At 30.1% G+C, this 19131-nt stretch overlaps 1 protein-coding gene across 4 annotated transcripts in view; it reads right to left on the bottom strand.

Moving 5' to 3' along the window:
- The window catches only part of LOC140059797 (neurexin-3-like), an 84122-nt gene that overhangs the window by 25362 nt on the left and 39629 nt on the right, over positions 1 to 19131 (bottom strand). For 2 of the 4 annotated variants that reach the window (XM_072105714.1, XM_072105715.1), the window contains one exon: positions 7123 to 7158. The exons of 1 other annotated variant lie outside the window; for it this stretch is intronic. In XM_072105714.1, coding sequence (XP_071961815.1) covers positions 7123 to 7158 — 36 coding nt within the window. Of the gene's footprint in view, positions 1 to 6969; positions 7159 to 19131 lie in introns of those variants that run through there. One more of the 4 variants, XM_072105718.1, reaches the window with a different exon arrangement.

The raw sequence follows: 19131 nt of genomic DNA, 5'->3' as shown, positions 1-19131 counted from the left end.
TTGATACTAGAGGTAGTCATTAAAATCCATCATTCCAGCGAAGGTAAATGTACATTAGATATAAACACCTGAGGTGATGATATTACATGTAAAAAGAACAATGACAGGTCCATGACACCTGTACTCATCTATAGAGACGATAATTATCGCTATTGATACATGAATCACTATGGCGGACATCTCTCTATCATACGTTCCGCAGGGAAATCAATTAGAGACACCAATCAACTGGGGAATTATCAGTCGTATTCAGGAGCTTTCATCGGTCTCGTATCTATTAATTAACAACTCAACTTAGTACACTTTCAACCTTTATTGATTGTTACGAAATACCCATGTGCGTATTTGAAAATGAGAATCTGGGGAGAGGAGTAATCCGGAGAGTTTTCAACTTGAAACAGATGAACAATATTACATTGCAATATTAATCCTACTAATACACTTTGCTTTTGAGGTTTATTAATCAATAAACAATAAAAATCAATGCAGAAAGAAACTGTATTACATCCATAACCTGAAATATATTTTATAGTACAGGATCTAATGTACAATTCCTGGTTAAAAGCCCTTGATATCTTTATCAACATTAAAAATATCAGTCCTTCCGATCTTTTAGACTTTATAGAAGTTGTGTAGACCATAACTTACTGTAACACTAATACCTAACTTCATACGGATGGTTTTAGATATAAATTGGTAAAAAGATAATTTTTTAAAAAAAGCAAAGCAAATGTTTTTTAAAACAACGAACATAAATTATCAACTTTCTTAAATAAAATATTAAAATGGTGGACAGTTTTTGTATAAACATTTAATATGATAAATTAACTTACGTTCCTGTTGTTCACAATTACACTGTGTTTTTTTATAAATTCTGAAAAGGACTGTTCACAATTCAAGTTAAACATTAACATAATTCTATATTCATGCAATTTAAGTATATTTATTATCGAAAACTAAACAATTTGGACATTAACTTTAAATTTCAACATTCATTCATTCATTCTGCTTTTATTCAATATTTCTCTTTGCAGTATATATAAAATAAAACTGAATTGCGAGAGATTTACATATAAAATTGGTACAAGCTTTCAAACATCAAAATTTACAACATTAAAAAGTTAAAAAGTTAAAAAAAAAAAATTTACATAGTAAAATATATACTTAGGTTGCACGAAAAGGATTTCAAAAGTCTTATAGATCCAGAAATTTAAATATCTGAGATTTTGTTGATCTACAAAATTCAAGATTTCACGATTTCAGTTTTCTAGTTCTATTTCTCATCTAGAAACATAAATATCTAACTTCGATCTATAAATTTGAGAATTATCGATTTATTTGAGATCAAGTTCAAGTTCAAGTTCAAATTTATTCACATAATGCAAACATATACAAAATATAAAAGATACAAGTGGTTGGAAATTAAGTAAATAATAGTTGCATTATGCCTGGAGAATACCATTTAAACCCCAAGGGGCTTTAAGCCTGGATCCACCAGAAAGAATAAAAAAGTTAAAAATAATAATAATAAGCATAAGGTGAAGGTTAGCTACTGACAGACAGGGACGGACATGTACGACGATACAATCACGACAAGGACGACAGGAAGGACAAACTGTATTTATATGATTTGCCTAATTAAATTTAATTATAAGTTATTAATATGATCAAAATAATTAATTTACTTTATATTTTGATATTAGATAAGATTTGTAGTTTATTTTTAGAGTATTATTTGTTTTGCTATTAGTTATTGACGGATTAAGAGAGTTCCAGAGTAGGGGACCAGTATGTAGTATAGAGTTAAGTATTTGCTTACTGCTATAGTTTTTGGAAATGTAGTTGTTTGCGTTCCTAGTGTTATATTTGTGTAGTTCGTTATTTTTAGATGTTTCTTAGAATCAAGTACACCTACATTCGCAGGGGGTAGATCAATCATTTTTGGCCATGGTATATAAGTTGATATTGCATTCCATTTTTCCTTCAGGTTATTCAGAAAACCATTAATAATCAGCCTAAAATCATTGGTTGAAATGTCATTGAATTAATTAAATCCATATAATATTAATGCAAGACACAATAAATTTATTCTCTTTAATATCATGATCTGCATAAAGTTTTGTTAGGTTGCATTGAAATGCATGATCAGATTTATTGTCATTGAGGTACTATGAAATTTGTATAATATATATTTAGAGATGTATTGTCCCCGAAAAACATGAAAAATTAAAAAAAGTGAAAAAAAATATTGCAACTTAAAAAGAGACAAAATAAACGATTATAAATTCAACCAAAAACATGTAATAATTTTTATTGATGCAATTTGTAATCAAAATTAATATTCTATTGCAGTATGTGACAATAAAATGGAAATAAAAACAAAAAAGTAAATTTTTTTTTAGGAGAAAAATATATTTAAAAACTAGATAGACACAATGCAATTTAATTATGATGGGCTTATTGTAATGGGCCTATTGTAATGGGCCTATTGTAATGGGCTTATTGTAATGGGCCTATTGTAATGGGCCTATTGTAATGGGCCTATTGTAATGGGCCTATTGTAATGGGCCTATTGTAATGGGCCTATTGTAATGGGCCTATTGTAATGACTTATTATACAAATAATGAATGTTTATGAGTGCAATGGTACAAATAATGGCACGAGGTGAATGATGAAAGGTTATATCAACGAGGCAAAGCCGAGTTGATATAACCTTTCATCATTCACCAAGTGCCATTATTTGTACCATTACACGAATACAAAACATTCATTATTTGTTTTATATAACATCTAGACGTTTTTTTTTCGTACACAAAAATGTTTCAAAAAGTACTATTTAACGATCGTTGAATAGTGCGTACTATTGCACGCCATGTGACCCACATTCGTCCAATCAAATGACAGGAATTTATATAGGTGTTATATAAAACAGATTATTAAAGTGATAGGTGAACTGAATGTACACTTGAAGTGACATGAATTAAATTTTATTTGGTGAAGAAATAAAATTGTTCAACCTAGAAAGTTACACACTAAACCTTCAATGGTCAGACTAGGTCCTAAGGGGTGATTAGTCTAGAACATACTAATGTGTTATGATAACTCCTTAATGATTATGTCAAAATGTGAAACTAATGATGTTTAGTCTACACTGTTTTACCAAGAGATTTTGCTTGTCTTTTATCCAAGTTTATTCAAGGTTTAATAAAGCATATCGCAAACTGTGCCTGAAATTTCAACAGAAATGTAAATCTTTTTGCAAATTTAAAAGTATTGGAAACAACAATTAATAATAAACGAATGCAAAAATGAAGCAAGCTAGGCATTGTCAAAAAAACCTTTACCATAATGGATAATCTATTTGGAATTAGCTTTATACAGTGACAATCGTTTAAAAATGCAGTGGATGTTTACATATACAACAACATTCATTGCCTGTAAGGGTTCCTACAAGTCAAACTGCAACCAACCTGGATTACACAACAAGTGTTGTGCAAGTACAACGAGCATGCGTGTCTGAACTGCTATGGCCACTCATAATCAATGGGAGTAAAAAAATAATAAATTTAAAGGAAAGAACAAATAAATACTTTTACACTTTTTCTTTGGTGTAATTTTAAATAACTATTTTGTTTCTGGAAAACAAATTTCACAAGTTTTATAAATGTCGATGAAACACAATGAATTTAAGTAACTCTCATTATAAATGTATCTAGAACATATTTCTTAAGTTGTTAACATTTATTTCATTGAATGTTTTAGATTGACAGCACATCCTTTTCTATTTGCATGAAAATTTACACTTATTAAAATTCCAGAAAGAAATTTGTTGATAATTGAGAGTTATTGAGCTAATTATGTGACTTGTATTCACATCATTTTTAGTATACATATATATCCATGAATCATCTGTGAATCAGATACAACATCTAATACATAGCAATTTAAATTTTATGCCGCAAGATATTATCAAAGAAATATGCTAGGTCATCTTATTTTTTTATACAATGAAGAACATATAAATCGCAGAGGAATACTTTGCTACAGAATTGAAGTCTTAAGGGCAATTTGTAGTTCTAGCTCAATATCGTACAAGTGGGACACTCATTTATGCACCTAAACATTGCTAATTACTATGGTTATTGACCATCTTAATAGTGAAATGATAGAAAGTATAATTATTCCTGTTGATGAAATAAAAATTGTATTAAAAAAAAAGATAATGTCACATACACAATTTATAAATGGTTTGCAGGTAAAGTCGTAAAGTGTAAAACATTGCTAATACCTCCTCTATAAAGTTAAATTTTGTTGGCGTTTAAAAAACAATAGAACACTATTTTTAAACAAATTAAATACTACATGTGAAAAATAACTTCTAATAATTTAAGCAGCCCTCTAAAAACATGAGCATGTATCTCGCATGGAATGATATTTTCGATTTTCTTCTGTGATGCACTCACTTGTGTGATATCGTGTAGGGAAAACACTGGAGGAATCCAAACTAACCATTATGTTATCTCTATTATGTTATCTAAAAATGAAACCCTTTGAGAATAAGAAGTTCATTAGCACAATAGACAACATTAATTATTACTTTCTAATTACAGTCAAATAATGTTAATGAACTTTTGTTAGAGATTAATGTATTCATTTCTATAGTGCAAATTCCATATGTTCAAATGACGCTTTTACAATATTACCCTGGTGTTATTATTGTACTTTCATTGCAGCCAGTACTCAGCGCAGTTTGTGCTTTGACCAAACCAGGTACTAACTTGTACACCTGGGTGGAGAGAGGCAAAGATAAGTAAATTGTCTTGCCTAAGAACACAGGCAATGTATTGGACTAAAATTCTCAATCTTGTGATCCAACTTCTAATACACTAGGCCACACACTCTCAGTCGATACAGCACCCAACGCGATATTCTAGATATCCTATCCAGAACAAAACCTATTATAGTACTAAGTATTTTAGGAAATAGAGGGTAGCAACATTGCTTTCTAGGCAGAAACATTTTATTCATGTGAATAAATTTAACTATAGTGGAAATCATGCTTAAATAACTACCTTCTCTTGGACCATAAACTTACTTTTTCCCATCCTGACATAGCTACACATTAATATAACAAATTCATGTTTACAATTTTTAAATCAAAAAGCAATTTCAGAAAATAATATATTGTTGTGAAACATGTCTCATTATCTGCAGTGAATTTAAGATTTTTTTTTTCTTTCTATATTTCATTTCAAGAATTGATTCACGTTCTTGAGAATGATTGCATTTCATTCTGGATATGCTATGTAATTTGGAAAATCAGTTATTGGGAAATGAAAATTACAATGTACATATAAAAGAACACAATACATATATCATTATATATGTCCCTGCTAACTTGTAGCTCAAATATGATTAGAACTACGTTGGTAATAAAAACATACATATATGTACAACATATACATTTTAAAATACACAGAAATACAATTACGCTTCTTATTGAAAAATACTATAAATAAAAAAGATATATACAAAAATATGAATAATATCAAGAAATATAATAACCATATATAGAGGGAGAGAAAGAGAGGATTATATACATTAAGATAAAAAAGAAAAATGATATTACTTAGTAAACACAAACACTGATTGATCGGAAAGTGAAAACAATTTTACAGACTGCAGCATTCAGTGAAACAAATATTTCTATTAAAACTGAAATCAAAATTTTTTAGTAAATACGAAAATGAAAAAACTATTTATACTGTGAATACTGGAATGAATAAATAATACTAAAGATGCTCATATGATTTTGGTAACCAGCATAATATCAAATCTAAAAATAGGATTACAAAATCTATACTGAAAATAGATCACAAATATCAACATCATATATAATCAACATGCATTCTATGTTGGAAATTTGGCTACCAAAATCATTTGATAAATTGGGTGGTATTTTAAGTTTGGTTCACACTAGGGATGCAATTCAAGACATTGATGCAATGCAAAAAAGTTGACCAATGACTAGCGCCAGTTAATAATTTATTGCTTGTGATTGGTCAAATAACTTTTCTTGCAAGCATGTTGTGTTGCATCCTAGTGGGAACCAAGCTGTACAAAACAAAATACCATATTTAAGTTACGTTCACATTGAGCCCAGATTATAGTCCGATGGTTAGATAAAAAATCTGATCAAAGGTCAGTTTACACTCATTTCAGTGTGTGTGAATTCATCACCATATATTGCCCGGAGTTTTCTCAGGCCACCGAAAAAAACTCAAGACTGAGTGTGAATGTAGCTTTAGTTCATGAGTTCATCCACTGCCAGCCGACTAAAGAGCATTTTATAGAAAGGTAGCAGGCTAACTCTGGATAAATGAAAGGAATATTGATGCAGTAATTGATAAATAGATCATGATGGGTGTTATTAAATAGTGATTTTCAGGACCAATATTGAAATTTGATAGTATCAAATTTGTTAGCATAAGGCCAATCAAATTATATATAAAAGTGCACATGTAAATTTAGAAGCACAAATGAATTTATATATTAATTTACTTTTACCTATAGGCATTTTGTGTAGGATTATTAAAGTGATTTAATTTGATTGTTTTCTAAAAAATGTATCATTTATTTTTTCCATTCACAATTAATACCGAGTATAATCCCAGATGCCTTGGTTATGAAATTTTGTGAAAATTAAAGTGTGGAATTATACTCTGGTTACATTAATAATTACCAAAGCCTTCTGTCTGAATTTAGCCAAAATTATGTTATGTTACTTAACGTAACAAAATAATGGAATATATATCCAATACAAGATGTTTACATAGAATTTCATGGATCATTCTCATATATTATTCAATATCAATACAAATTTTAAACTAGAACATACACAAATAAACAGTGATTACTGTATTTGCATGTTCATAGTGAAAGTTATTAATTAATCTCCATTCCCCCAGTCTAGAATTTAGTGGACACTCAAAGGTATCCCCTTAATAGGGGTTCTACTGTATGTGAATTCTTGTGCAAACTATAACTTGAAATATGGTGTGCAAAATACTATAATAATCTGCTGACAATGTGAACACAAAAAACACAGACACAATATCTACCTGTGCCTTCCGATGAAACCATTCTTGCAGTGTGGTCTTCATTAAGAAAAAAAGTGTAAAGTTCAAATAAAGTCTATTTACTAAAATAGTAAAAGATAAAAGGTGCTGAAATATGATGTTTTACATCCTTACAATGTTCACATTTTTGTTCAGATTCATTCGAATAAATTCAATAGTATACAAATAATGAATGTTTGTGAGTGCAATGGCTGAAATAATTTCATGAGATGAAAATAGAACATTTAATCTTTCACTTTAAATAAAATTATTTGCACTACTGCACGAATATAAAAGATTCATATTTTGTTTTACACAATAGACACCTACTTAATGAGAGGACAATTCGAGAATACAGAAATGTATTTGGACACAGAATACAACATAGATAGCATGACATTACAGGTTTTCAAACACGCAGTCAACATTCTAGTCGCGCCACATGTGTTATAGTTACTCACTAGCCCTTTCAGACAGAGCTGTAAGACGGTAATATTGCGGTAATTTGTGAACGCCGGCCTATGTGTGAAAGGGTAAAAACCCCTTATTGCTGCCTTCCTTAGACCGCCTCTAGGCATAGTAAAATTCGGTCGTAAGCCTGATCTGTGTGAAGGGTCCACGATATAACGCCTGCTTACACAGCAAAGCATTACAACAAACCAAGGTTAAATTTGGGACAATTTCCTTGAGAAAGGTTATTATTTTATTTTATGCCTATTAAATTATTAGATTAGTAGTAGTAGTTAGTGTTGTTCTATGCTAGCTCATAAATTTGCATCTATTTGTAGGCCTAATTTTTGTTTCTGTTTCACAATCAGGCAGTTATTAGCACAGAGTGGTTTTGGGCAAAAGTATAGGTTTTATTCAGCATAAATTAAAACCAATAAAACTAAACGACGGACACACAAAACAACATCAGCAAACACATGTGCGCACATGGCATGTTTTGTCATTGCTGCCTGCCATTTTTTTTTTTTTAATGCGACCTCTATTTTATAAATACATTAATCTTTAAATATTCAGCCTTTCACTGTGGCCTTTCACACAGAAACCTGTAATTATTACCTTCTATGTGAATGGGTCTAGACCGGCAATAATACCGGTTTGCTTACTGGGATATTGCCGCAATTCTGTGTGGAACACAGCACATTCCCCTAATCAAAAGAATATGTTCAGGAATATCTTTCTTAAGTCAATAGTATTGCTTTAAAGTTAATAAAAGTCTTGAAGAAAAGGCATTATGGTCTCCTTTTCCTACGTTTTTTTCTGATCTAATTTAACGTCACAAACTGTATTTTATGTAAATAAATACAATAAATAATTGTTGAGTGGATATTCCCAGCTTTTACGTTTTTTACTGTGCCTCACTTCATAAGTTTGTGTGATATCCTTGTCTCCTTTACACAAATCAAGAAAAAAATGGGATTAACACACACCTAGTCCTTCCACACAGATATTTGACCTCAACTGATTGTGGGTTAAGTGAAATTTTAATTTCATTCAATAATGAAGGTTTTTAAGTAGACAACTACTCACTACAATCTTTTCTTATAACTGCAATGAAAAACCCTTTTGATGTATGGATTGAATTACATCAACAGTTCCTATACAAGATACGAATAAATCAACCAATCAAAGTTTTCAATGAACGATGTCAATTTGAGCAAAAAAAAACCGATTGCAACTTGTATAAAATAAATGCAGATAGATTAAATGATATTCAATCATCTTTAGAATATTATTAATATGGACAAGATGGTTTTTATTTCTGAAACACGATTTTCATCAGCCTTCATAAACCTTTAGTAATTTTGTTATATGATACTTATCTTAAGCGTGGATCTACATATTTTTAGCTTCGCTTTCATGTTTTGCTAAGCTAAATAAATTGTTCATCTTATAATCTGGACGACTGTATATATGAATGTTAACAGCAGTATATTGAATCCATTTTTAATAAACAAAAAAGCATTACATTTTCCCTTACACAATGTTTTTAATGTTATATGTGCGGTGCTGATATCGGTTCACCATTCATAAAGGCATGCTGGCAAAATGCTGTTATAGAAGCTTTTAGTATCGTTAATGCCGTTTACCGGTATATAACTCACATCAGACTATAATGCTGGGAATATAACGATTTTCAGTGCAAAATAGTATTTATTGAGGGTGCCTTTTCCTGCTTGTGTATACAGTACTTGACACTGTAGAAATGAGCCTATATTATATATAATAAAAATAATTTATTTTGGCTTGAAAAAAAATCTTGTCTGTGGTAATAGCAACGGCTAAAAGCTAGAAAAAAAAACAAGCCAACCTTATAGACTGTAGACTTATAGACCAGACTGTACTGTTCACCAAGAAGGCAATAATGAAATAATTGTACCATTTCCTGTGTGAAATGGGTCTTATCTTAGCTATTTACATCTTTACAGAACAGAGTAGGTGGGGGATTTAGCGGAGAATAAAATATTCACAACTTTTACTTTGTTTTACTGTGCCTGGCACCAGCTGCCTGGCTCTGTGATATCGCTGCCTCTTTTCTTGTCCAAATTCTACTATAACTATTAACTAAACTAATCTAGGGTGCAAGATGTTGATTTATTTCAGCATGTTTATTACTGTACAAATATTTTGACATTATTTAAATCAATATCAAAGCCTTGATAGATTTGTTTGATACACTGAGGTAGAAGAGAAATAAATAAATAATAAAATAAAGTCCTTAGTTGATTAATATGTATTTTGTTTTATACAACAATTAATCACTAATACAATAATTACTAAAAATGCAAAAATGAAAATACTAAAACTGCCAAAAAGCTATTTGCTCAATGATCAATATCCAGTTGTTAGTTGCCAATGTTAAATACCAACACACAACTGTAGTCCACAACTGTAGTCCACAGGTGCAGCTAATTATTAGTAAATATATAATAATTTAACTGTATATTTATTTCGGTTTCATTTAAATTTTTATTCATTTTACAAACCTACTGAAGGAAAGGCATAACATACACCTATCTAAAATATGACAGTAAAGTAAAAGCTTCTAAGGCCCTGTTTCTGCTGCCAATCCCAAATATACCGTATAAATATACCATATAAATATACCGTATATATACCGTATATGAAATTCGTGCACCGTTTCCGCTGCACATACTTCGTGGGTGGGCTGTAAAAAAAGTTGGCTTTCATATACCCAAAATGCATTTTGTGAGACGGAAGTATGGATTGACCTAGAGTCTCGTGTAGTGAGGTTACATGACAAAAACAAAACAATGATGGTTTCTAAAAACGTCTTAGCATTGCTTTCTATTTTAAATCTAATGAGCAGAAGTGGCAACGAATTTACATCGCACAAACAATCTAGAAATGTAGAATGGGCATTGACTACATTTATGCAAAGAAGACGACGGCGTTTGCCGATAACTTTGGCGTTATTAAGTCTACCACAAATTCTGCTTTTATTTTGTTTGAGATACTTTTGTAAATCTCGGTATCTCTTCTGTTGCCATGTAGTCTCCCCCCCAACCTTCGCTTCTCCCCACAATTGAATTGCAAAAATAGTTATTTCTTCAGTCCACAGTGATATTTTGATCTGTTGCTTGCTTATTATACACGTGTGTGTCAATGCAGCAGAAAAACAAACGCGTCACGCTCTGTTAGTTTTTGACCTCGTGTCATGGGCCGGGTCACATATACGGTATATATTTTGGAATATACCGTATAATATCCACAAACAATGGGGATATTTATGCGGTATATATACCGCATATATATACGGTATATTTTTTATGAGACCCATTTCTGCTGCCAAAAAATATACCGTATATAAAATATACCGTATATATACGGTATATTTTTCGAAGCAGAAACAGGGCCTAACAGTAATTAAGGGTCTCTACTGAAAAATTTCAAAAGAACAGTTTCCTCTGAAACCGTTTTTAATGATAAAGATCGTGTTGTTTTTTGTACCTAAAAACCGCTTCACTAAAACATTTAAAAAAACCGGTATTTTTCGACCAAGATCGTGTTAAAAAATCGTTTTTTTTATGTGGACACGTTCGAACTGGCAAGAGTATATCTTTCACAATACGGTATGTCTACTAAAGGACAATCCAATTTATTTCCTTTGTACAGTGTGTTGTATTTTTCTGTAATTTTTGTTATGGCAAATTCAATAAAATAAAATCTGTAATATACATAGTCGAAAATTCAATCTGCAAGTATGAGTCCCGTAAGCAATCACACGATAATTTGAAATACTGTTTATTTGGTTTGTTTGCGATGGCAACAACTCTGATAAATCGATAAAAGAGAAAAAGATTATACACTATATTTTCTTGCATGTAAAGACAGAACTTACAATTACGATCGCATAAATAAGCAACACATATTTAAATTGCTATTAGCTCGATTGTGTATTCATCTACAGCAGGGCAACATAGAATTCCATCATAGTTAAAGATATATTGTTCAGTATAATATGATTAGTTATTAGTTGTGAATATCTTTATATCTCAATCAAATTATATCAATAATGCCAATACAATATGTAAGTTGAAACAGCCAAATTTAGGGCGACTTTTATACATTTTTATTTATAAATTACTTTCTGCTCAGTTGTATATTCATCTACTGGGCAACAATGAATTCTATCATAGTTAAAGATATATTGTTCAGTATAATATGATTAGTTTTGAATATCTTTATATCTCAATCAAAGTATATCAATAATGCCAATACGTAAGTTGAAACAGCCAAATTTCAGGGGAGATTTTTATACATGACTTTCATTTAAAAATCACTTTCTGCTCATTTGTATATTCATCTACTGGCCAACAATGAATTCCATCATAGTTATAGATATATTGTTCAGCATAATATGATTAGTTTTGAATATCTTTATATTCTCGATTAACGTATATCAATAATGCCAATGAAACAGCCAAATTTAGGGCAGGTTATATACCAGATTTTCACTTAAAATTATCCTACAACCATAACCAAAAATACTGCATATCTTTAAACATACAAATCAATGTGTATTTGATTAAAAAATTAAGCACAAACTGATTGTAATACTAGGTTAAATGCAAAAAGTGACAGAGGATGTGTCATTTAATATTTCAGCCAATTGTTATGGAAGATAACAAATTCAACTCAAGATTTTAATCAACTTTCAAAACAAATATTCCAATTTTCCTACCACTGTTGGTATACTTATTTCCCAAAAGAATTATTCAGGAAGATAACTTTGAAATTGTGGATGTTATCATGCAAACTAACTTACAAACCAATTGGCAAATACTTTGCAAGCATTTTGCTAAATAATTGAAAAGAGGAAACAGTTTAGTTAGAGGCTATAGCTTCTCTTAAAATCCCATCTTTAAAACATAAGAATTAATACCATACTATTCATCAAGACAAGAGAAAATTAGAAGTCTTCTCAAATTGATCAAAGTGATTGATTAAGTTTAAGTTTTATTTATATGTTTATTACAGTACATGTGATGGAATACAGTGTTAGAATGACAATCACTTTTTTTAGGGTAGATTCAGTATTGGAATGGGCCTCCAACAGTGAGAAACTCGCCAATTATAGGATGAATAAACTATTTTATCGATGTATTGTGCTGAAGTCTTATTTGAGGCTTAGGGGGTGGAGTTGAACCAGTCGTGAGTTCAGCCCTGGCACTATAGGTCAGGATTAAACTCCAGACTCAATCATGTTAAAGACACCTTCCCTACCATTTTTAGATCTATTTTAAGATCACAAACTATATTTAATGTAAAAATAATACTTTATGGTCCTATTGTGATAACTTTTTTCGTCTTTAAATGGTAAAAAATGTGAAAAATAAGTCGATTCTAATAATTATAGCGGCCCGCTATAAATCCCAAAATGCATTGCGCGCGGATTGATATTTCTGTTTTTCTTCTGTAATTCACCCACTTTTCAATCGATCGTGAGGCCGAAACAAATGGAAACCTCCTAACTTTTCAGCGAAAATACCGGGTTTTCCCCAATTTGTATCAACGGAGTCTGTCAAAAATAGAAAGAAATTAATGCAGCAACTATACAACGTCAGGCTAGGTATATAGCTAGCGTACGATGTTCGTACGTTACCGATGTTTACCAGCTAGGCCTACAAAACTAAGCCTAGCTAGGCTAGGCCTAAAGACCGTCCACGAGAGGTCAGTCGCCGCGAGCTACTTAGATAGTGCATTGTTTCTCACTTTTTATCCTAATTTACCATAAAACGTACATTTAAGACAAGGAATGACCTGGTTTAATGTTTTTAAAGTAATATATATGTATTATTTTTACAAAACGTCACAAATTGTAGGGAAAGTGTCTTTAACCATGAAGCTACAGCATATTCAGTGAGTATGTTAAAGGTATTTTCCTAGAATATATAGCTAGTTCTCAGATTACTTCTCAATATTCTACAAACAGAGATTCCTTTTTCTTAATTGAACAACTATAAATAAAGTATAGCTTATTAATAGGAGCAAGTTATGATGACATTAAGATAACAAAAGGTGACATTTCACACTAGATTTATACTACTCAATATATCATATAATATGTCAGATGCATCTGAGGGGAACTATATGCCAAGGAATTATTGAATAGGGTCATATAATGCTTAATAACCTTTGCACCCTATGGCAAAATCCAATACCTATCAATTTGCTATTTACCTTCATCAGGAATTAAAAACTAAAATCTATCAATAGAGAGATGATTGACTAGAAATACTTTTACTTTCCTTAGCAATCACCAATTCCAAGGAATTTCTAATTCTAACTCCATTAATAGCAATATTTAACTTAATAATCAAAGGCCCATCAACAAATTTGAGGTCGGAATGTGATCTCTTAATTAAAAAATAATTTTAAGGGTTAGGCCTATACAATTATAGGTAATAATACATTTTTTGAATAACTAAACTAAAATTATTAGATGATAGATCCAATTCTAAACAAATAAGAAACAGGTTTTTAAATCTGAAAACAAAAAAGTCAATATGATTTCTGTGTGTTTATATAAAGATTATTTTCATTTTTGCTTTGTTTAATGCCTATTTGACTGTTTTATCTATTGGTTTATTGGTTTATTTTGTTCATATTTAATCTAAATTTACAGAGCACCATTAATAGCACATTTGAATTTAACCGTTTATTTTGTCATTTTATAAGCGAAAACATTATATTTTCTGGCTTTTTTTTCTTCAGAAGTGATTAACTTTGTTAAAACTACCCCAAATGGCCTATTCAAAGTCTGATTTTATTAGTCTTTATTTTTCATGTTTTTGTAATATTAATTAGAGAAATAAATTAGATTAAGTGGTACAATACACTATTCAGCATTGAAATTTAATTAATATAAGAGATACAGTATTAACTGTTTAATACCGACGTGTGGGAATAATCTGTAGAGTAAAACACAAGTAAATCACTCATTACCTTGAAATATGTGAACGCAAATTTTTGTCTTGATTAGTGAAGCAAATTGTTTATGATATCAATTTAATATTGCTAATCTGATGAGAAGTATGACGTCAGGTGGGTTGTTAGAGGTCAAAGGTGATGCTGCAGGCATGTCAAACCTTTCAATATTCTCCAATGAATTTAGTTTGAACTGTATTTTCAGCTAAGTGTTGGTTCAATTCAATTAATCTTACGCCTGATAATCACAGGCATTGTGGGATAGGATGGATCAATGTTTTTCTTGGTAATCAATTGTATTATTACTAGTTGGATGCTAGAATCCAGGTCAAATGAAATAAGCCAACGTCAAAATTTATAGATGCACGCACGGAAAAAATATTAAATTTACTATTGTTGCATGATTTTATTATTGCAAGTCGAGAGTCCAGCAATCAAGCCGAATGAAATTATATAACTTCAATATTTCTAGATACATGCAAACAACAAATAATAATTTTTTTCATATGTAATATTATAAAACTGTTTTCCTTTTAAATATGCTCTATAATTTTGTTAAATTGAAACTTTGAGGGCTTATTACAAATTGTAATGTAAAGTGACATTTTTGTTCTACCTTTTGATTTTAGCCATTTAGACGAAGTTTATATGCCTTTCTCATTAATATTATTTTATTGTTCCTCTATACTCTTTTATTTTAGATCTATAGAGAAATTAACAAAATACTAAAATTTAATTCAATTAATTAAATATTTAAAACAAATTATTATAAACAATCATCATACAAAGTCATGTAATAATATTCTTATATTCTGAAATGTATTTATATACGGTAATGTATTTATATAATGGATAGGATTTTGATATTAAATACATTATATTTATACCTAATTATAAATATAATTTATTTTAATATTATAGTATAAAACAAATTCCAAATAATGAGATAGAATTGATTATTCGACATTTTAATAATTACTAGACAATTTATTTGAGACCAAGAGAAATCAACAAAATTCAATTAAATAAATAATTATACAAATTTTAAATTAGTAATAAAAAAATCATTATTATTATATTCAGAAACATAGTAATATCAATGTGTTTTATACACTGTAATATACTATAAAAAACCTGTAATTATTTCTTTCTTTAATTGTAAATAATGTTTAAAAAAAACACATTGTAATAGATTTAATGTCAAATGTCCCCCTACCAAGTTATTTGTTTTGATAGCACTGTTTGAAATAATTTGGACTACAGATAGATTGATGGTTAGATACTCCTGGCCAATATACATTCATTCATACTACATAGGCCTACTGTTGTGACCTTACCAACTGTTTTAGAAGACTACATAATATGTAATTATCAGGGTTAGATAACATATAGCTCTGTTGTGCCCTACTGGGCTATAAAAGTTCAATTTATTTGGCCGCTGAGATGTAAATTAACACTTAAATCATCTCGGTTGTACATAGATCTTGTAAGAAGTTTCTTAAGCTATGCCGACGGTAATGGGTTTTTTTTTATATCTTTTTTTTGACATCAAGCATAGCAACTTGTCACGGTGGATAAACAATGACAGGGCTTGTCTCCAATTAAATATAAATTGTAAGATCTAGAATGATTTCACAAAATTAAAACTAATTAGGAGCAAATAAAATAGGCCATCATTTATCTCTTGGTCAATTTATCTCATTCGAAAACCATTTGTGGTGCCTAAATTATCAGTATCAATATTATTGTTTTTTATAATTATTTAATACATAGAAAACAGTCAATCAAAAAACTTTTTTTAGTGTTTATTTATGTAGATTAGCATAACTTATTACCAAATCAGTGATAACAAACTGCTAACTATATTTTAACTATCATAATATAACTAACATTAAATATGATTTGTACAGGTATTATCTTTTGTATCCTAATAGTAAAACCTCACTAATATTACAAACAAATTTAATTCAATAAACAAAAATGACAATAATAAGCTATATTCAATATTAAAATAAGTAATAATAGATTATTATTATATTAGTTTAATATATTTTGTTTAATGGTTTTCCATACATCTCTGTCACCTAGTTTTTACAAAGTCTAATCTTTTCAGATATTATTTTTTTCTATCTCTGATCATAATTAAGGCCTTGTGATGTTCACATTAATCGTAAACATTAAATTAGCTCTTTACATTGTTAATATCAATAATGCATCTGTAATTGGCAATTAACCATGGATGCAACAATCATTATCATTAATTTTTTGCTTTATAAATTTTCTTTTTTGTTAAATTATCAATAGTTTATGTGAAAATATTTAGTACATTTGAAATCGTATTATTCGTACAAAAAAAACAAGAATCAATGTCTATATTTGTGTGTGAAAATCCTGATTCTAAGTTTATTTTAGGGAAAAATCTTGGAGATAAAAATTCAAACATACATTTAAATGCACAGAAAGGAACATTCAAAAGGGACAAGATGTTTAAAAAAAGACATGATGATGGTGTTACGTTGGGGCTTGCTCATGTTGAGTATGTGGTTCATGGAATAGTCCATAACCTGTTAAGGGATCTAGTGTTGGTTTATAAAAAAGGCCATATACATGACTGAAGTCGCGTTCTCAAGTAAGTATTTACCGACCAATCGACCGCTCGACCGACCGACCAACCGACCAACATAGTGAGCTGTAGAGTTGCATTGCACGCGAATAAAAATCCAGGATTTTTTATTTTATTATATTTCAACTTTATTTATAGAGGGTAACCCTTCCAGCTGAACCCGCAGGCCAGCTGATATTCAGGGGCCCTCTTGAAAATGACAAAATATATAAAACTATACTTAACTAATACGAATCTACTATATACATTTAAATTTAAAACTATTATATAAAAAAATAATTATCCAAAAAAATTCAATTAAACAATTACGATAAAATGTGTTTTTTAAAATTAAATTTAAACGAGTTAATATTGGTACAGGATATGTCTCCACATAGAGTAATGCTAAAATATTAGTAGAAAATTAGGAATATACTGTCTGGTTAACAAAGAATGATCTATTAATAGAACAGATGAAATATCTTGGTTTTAGTAAAAAAGTATTCATTATAGTTTATTACATAAATTAGCTTAGATAGCAATCACATTTTTTCATTTTTTGCCAGTGAAATATTTAATTAAAGCCTCCAATAACAAGTTCAAGAATACATCATGTGACAAAGTGGGAAGTATCTCGTAAGGAAAACGTCAAGAGATGTAGGTCAGACAACAGTGATATACCGGTTCGTGCGAAATTTGAAACTAGTGTTGCAAATTTGTGATTTAAAAAATCATATTTAATATATTTTGATATTTTCAAGTTAACGAAGCCTTGCAATAGCTATACGCAGTCACATTATAAAGTACTATTGGACGTGACGCTGGATTACATATACAGTATGTCTGCAGATTGGATATATATAAATATGACGTTATCCAAATTCCTTCACTTGCACTGATGAAGGGCTAGTGTTGCCCGAAAGCTCTGCTAACTTTTCTGGCTGTTTACTTTATCATTTTGATTTAGCTTTTCGCTTTTTATTTTCCATCTCCATTCAGATCCAGCCACTGATACCCACAGCATTGTCATTTTTTTCTGTAATTTGCCTTTGGATTTATAAATATATATATATACGTATGATAAAACTATATTTTTTTATGTGGAAGTCATGTTGGAATTTACGGATGTACAGTGGCAAAGAATGTATAAGAAAACAATGCACTCTAAGTCTTGTTTAATAACATGTGGAACATACTCAATGTTCACTCAAATTTAGCTGTTGCAAAATCCCTATACTCATCACGTTTAATTCTAATCAAATTTATTCTTCAAATTCATCCTGAATTTGTTTTTTAATTACCATTTTAATTTTATTTAAAGTCCTGGAGTGAGTGATACAACACAGTACAAATTGTATCAAAAGGTTTTGTAAACTGTAGATCAAGTCAATGAATTTTACTGCAAATAAAAATGTGCTATAACACAGTATTTTGTGTGTATATACAGTACAGTTTTGTTCCTCCCACTGATGCCAGTCGCATCCAAGAGGCAGTCTTCTCTAGCATCCAAATATATGCTGGGTCCGACTGTTGAAGTGCTTCCTTGACTAGGATTGCACTGAAGGAGATTGCCTAATTTGATCCATGGGTCACAATAGTATGGTTTTCGGGCAGAGCATTAATTTTGTTAATGAGTTATTTTGTTCTCAACAGCTTCAGGTAGTGAACATGTAAATAGTCTTTTAGTGGATTTGCACCGACGATATTTTCAACATCTTTATTTGAGAACAGGAGACTGAAAATTCCATCTTCTGTAGATTGGGCCATTAATTTTCAGGTAAAAAAATAATCGCAGGGAATTTGTTCGAGGGAGACGTTTATTCAAAGTGATGTTTCAACGTTTAATTGATGAGGGCATTTATTTAAAGCGGGGAGTTTTTTCGAATACAGTACATTAAGAAATTGTTGTTTGAGATTTAATTAGAATAATTATTAATCAATTAAATAATAAT

This window comes from Antedon mediterranea, chromosome 10, assembly GCF_964355755.1.
Source record: "Antedon mediterranea chromosome 10, ecAntMedi1.1, whole genome shotgun sequence".
In the NCBI taxonomy this organism is placed as follows: domain Eukaryota; kingdom Metazoa; phylum Echinodermata; class Crinoidea; order Comatulida; family Antedonidae; genus Antedon; species Antedon mediterranea.
The sequence above is the reverse complement of the archived record's forward strand: the minus strand, read 5'-3'. Positions and strand labels throughout refer to the sequence as shown.